The sequence below is a fragment of the Aythya ferina genome (genome assembly GCF_964211825.1).
Source record: "Aythya ferina genome assembly, chromosome: 11".
Taxonomy (NCBI): Eukaryota; Metazoa; Chordata; class Aves; order Anseriformes; family Anatidae; genus Aythya; species Aythya ferina.
This window is the reverse complement of record NC_140307.1, coordinates 15,916,646-15,920,435: the sequence shown is the minus strand read 5'-3', so window position 1 is coordinate 15,920,435 and position 3,790 is coordinate 15,916,646. Positions and strand designations below refer to the sequence as shown.

Here is a 3,790-nt window from a genome sequence, read left to right as displayed (position 1 = left end):
GTTATCTCCTATTCTGTATTAAATGATAAATTGTTCATACTTAGCCAAGAGGTACATGGAAGTACACACAAAGATACACCAATATTCTCTTACTCCCTCATTAAAGTGGACACTTTGAGGACAATTTTTCATAAACCACGACCACTTTCTTCACCCTCTGCTCCCACTGTGGAAGCAGAACTTCCACTTTGCCAAGCTACCCAACTTCTTTTGCAGCAATCCTTCGCTAAAGCCCTGAATGCTCCAGATCAGCAGAAAGCATGCTGCAGCTGGGCTTCCAGACTACAGTGCTGTTGCTCTCATTCCCCTGACCTGTAAATTTGCATGATGTAAATTCTGGAAAAGCAGTATAGATCCAAACTCATCTACTAATGTCTTTTTTTTTTTTTTTTTAAAGTGTGTTGCACAGGATTGCAGTCTAGGGGGATTTTCCTTGCTTTGTACACTGGACAGGGGTAAGATAAAATATTTCCTTTTTATATACAGACATAAAAGATAGACAAGAACCTCCTGTACTGATAAAAACCAAACAGCTACGCAACAAGGAGGGAGGTGACTTCCTTTTATTCACCTGTGGTTACGCTGAGAACACCCAGCCACTACTTCACCCTTCCCAGGAACCCTGCACCCAGGCTGTCAGGTTACTCTGTACAGACGACGCTGACTGAACAACTGCACCTTCCAGCAAGTCCAGGAGGTGAGCCTGGGTGAGGCAAGGTGAGGCACAGGCTGGTGGCTGTGGCCGTGCAGCACATTGCCCCTGAGCCGCACGTGTTGGAGCAGCGGGGGCATGCAGCTGTGCAGGGGGAAGCTCCCAGCAGCATGGCGACGCGGCGCGCTGCTGCTTGGCTCCCTGCTGCTGGTCATTGCCCTGGCACTGCGCGGTGTCACCCGGCCCTGCCGTGATGCCCACCCCCGCTGCCGTGACCACCTCCGCCAGGCTCTGGAGCTGCCCTCCAGACGAAGGATCAACTGCTCGGGGGTTGTCAGCGGGGACCAGCAGGCTATCCAGCAGGCACTCCTCAGCAACCTGGAGAATAGAAACAAAAGGGTACCCCTCACACCCGAAGTGTACCTGAACATGACGAAGGACTGCAGCAGCTTCAAGGAGACCCGGCGCTTCCTAGAGTTCCCGCTGAGTGAGGAGGAGGCTGCGTTCCCCATTGCCTACTCCATAGTTATCCACAACAAAATTGAGATGTTCGAGCGGCTCCTGCGGTCCATCTATGTGCCACAGAACGTCTACTGCGTCCATGTAGACAGCAAGTCCCCAGCCACCTTCCAGGAGGCCGTGAGGGCCATCGCCGCCTGCTTCCCCAATGTCTTTGTGGCCAGCCGCCTGGAGAGGGTGGTCTATGCCTCCTGGTCACGCCTGCAGGCTGACCTCAACTGCATGCAGGACCTGCTGCGGAGCCCTGTGCCGTGGCGCTACGTCCTCAACACCTGCGGCACCGACTTCCCCATCAAAACCAACGCGGAGATGGTCCGCGCCCTCCAGCTGCTGCAGGGGCAGAACAACATGGAGTCCGAGAAGCCATCGTCCTACAAGCAGCTGCGCTGGAAGTACCACCACGAAGTGGGGGAGGCCATCTCACAGACGGCCACCGAGAAGCAGCCGTCGCCGCTCAGCTCGCCCATGTTCACGGGCAGCGCGTACGTGGCGGTGACGCGGGCCTTCGTGCAGCACATCTTCGAGGACCCCACGGTGCTGCGGTTCCTCGAGTGGGCCAAGGACACCTACAGCCCCGACGAGCACGTCTGGGCCACCCTCACCCGCGTGCCCGGCGTGCCGGGCGCCCTGCCCCACAACGACAAGTTCGAGCTCTCGGACATGAACGCCCTGCCCCGCCTGGTCAAGTGGCAGGACCTGGAGGGCGACACCAGCAAGGGAGCGCCCTACCCGCCCTGCACCGGCCGCTACCAGCGCGCCGTCTGCATCTACGGGGCCGGGGACGTGCCCTGGATGCTCCGGCAGCACCACCTCTTGGCCAACAAGTTCGACCCCCAGGTGGACGATGCCGCCATCCAGTGCCTCGAGGAGCACCTGCGACACAGGGCACTGCGCGCCGCGGGGCTCTGAGGGGAGCCCGGCCACGGCCCGCCCCGGCGGCGGGGGAGGAGCCGCGGGAGAAACCCCTGAGGAGAAACGGCGGAGCCCCGGGGTAAGCGGGGACCGGGGGGGGTGCTGGGCTGGGAGGGCGCAGCCCCCCCCCCGCCTTTCCCCCTCCTCTGCCCGGGGGCGTCTCCTCGGGCAGGGCGCACATCCCCGGCGGCTGCCCCCCGGCCGCCCCAGAGAAGCGGGGCCGGTGTTTTTCCCGTTCCCCATCTACTGACTGTTGGCAGAAGTGACGCCAGAGCACCTTTTTGTTTTAGAAAAGCACGGCCAGGTCACAGGCCAGGGTGACCCCGCGCCCCGGCACGAGCACAGGTGAAGCCATGCAATGGATTTTGTAAAGCTCCTAGCACCTGCCGCACCGCTCGGCTCAGCGTCAATTTGCTTTTGTTTCAGGCACTCTAGGATTGTTTAACTGCTGTCAGTAGCTGCTGGCCATAAAAAAAAAGGTTTGTCAATAAAATCAAACATACTGAAATAGGTGGCTTCCTAGTATTCTGTGTGCTGTATTCACCTGAGGAGGACTAACTGCTCCCAGGCAGAGCCATTAAACTATTAAACTATTTCATCGATATGCACCCCGCTTCTCCATCTGTAATACACGTGGAGGGACGCTCAAGTAGTTAACTGTGTGCTAACCTACATTTTCTAACATCTTCCTCTCTATCTGTCCTCCCAGAGAAGAGAATATTATAAGGAGTGCTCTCAGTAATGTAATTGCCACATCCAATAGTGTGTTGAGCCTTTTAGATGAACAAAACATCTGACTTACTCTTTTTTTCCTAAACCTTCTTTAAGTTGTAAGGTCTGTGAACTTTATTTCACCTGTGTGTACTTTACCCACCTCACATTAAAGCCGGCTACTTCCTGTGGATCCAACAGTGCTCTGCTACCTAAGGTGGTGAGGATTTAATAGAGTTTCGTTTATGCAATCAACAATTTTCCCTAGTAATTTTCTTATCAGTAAGCACTCTTACCTTTTAAATTCAAAGTCTCCCATGGAGAACAACCATTAACCAAAGAACATCTGAAGCAGTTCCACAGCTTGCTACAATAATGACTGAAACTACACAGTTATTTAAAACATTGATTTAAATAGGATGAGGAGATTAGATAACTGACCTGAAAAGGTGTGCCACTGCAGTTTGGTTGGACATTTTAAAATAAATTCCCTTGTAAATGCTGATTTTTAAAACAACACTGATTTCACAGCAATTGTTAAAGGTAAAACAACAAAAACAACTATCAGCTAGACAAGCTGCCAATTAAACAAATACCTAACCTATCATTGGGAATTTATTTACCCCAAAAGACTGAATGAAGCAATAGTATTACTGGTCCCATTAGGAAGCTTTTTTTCCAGGTACTGTAAATAGAAATCAGCTGCAATAGCGATTTAAGCTTTATGCTAATCTGTTAATAGCATGCAAAACTTAAAATGGTTTCAACAGCCAATTCAGCATTGAATAACAAATATTCACCTCTGCAGTACATTCATTTAGAACAGAACTTCTATGCTAACTCAGGGCACGAACTGAAGTTTCCCAACATGGCTGCTACTAAGCCATAGCTGCCGATTTTGATTTTGACAGTTGGAGCTCTTTCTTTTACTGTAGATTAATATATATTGACCTAACATGGTTAACTAATGCCATTGGCTCACTGGTGGGATTGGGA

General features: G+C 52.2%; 1 protein-coding gene across 1 annotated transcript; it reads left to right on the top strand.

Moving 5' to 3' along the window:
* The first annotated feature begins 573 nt into the window (after positions 1-573).
* GCNT3 (glucosaminyl (N-acetyl) transferase 3, mucin type) lies at positions 574-2,591 on the top strand. Its single transcript, XM_084532427.1, has one exon. The coding sequence runs from the start codon at positions 791-793 to the stop codon at positions 2,078-2,080; it is 1,290 nt and encodes a 429-aa protein (XP_084388553.1). The 5' UTR covers positions 574-790; the 3' UTR covers positions 2,081-2,591.
* Positions 2,592-3,790: the final 1,199 nt, after the last annotated feature.

Excerpts from the sequence above, each read along its gene's own strand:
- GCNT3 (XM_084532427.1), top strand. The coding sequence starts at position 791 with ATGCAGCTGTGCAGGGGGAAGCTCCCAGCAGCATGGCGACGCGGCGCG.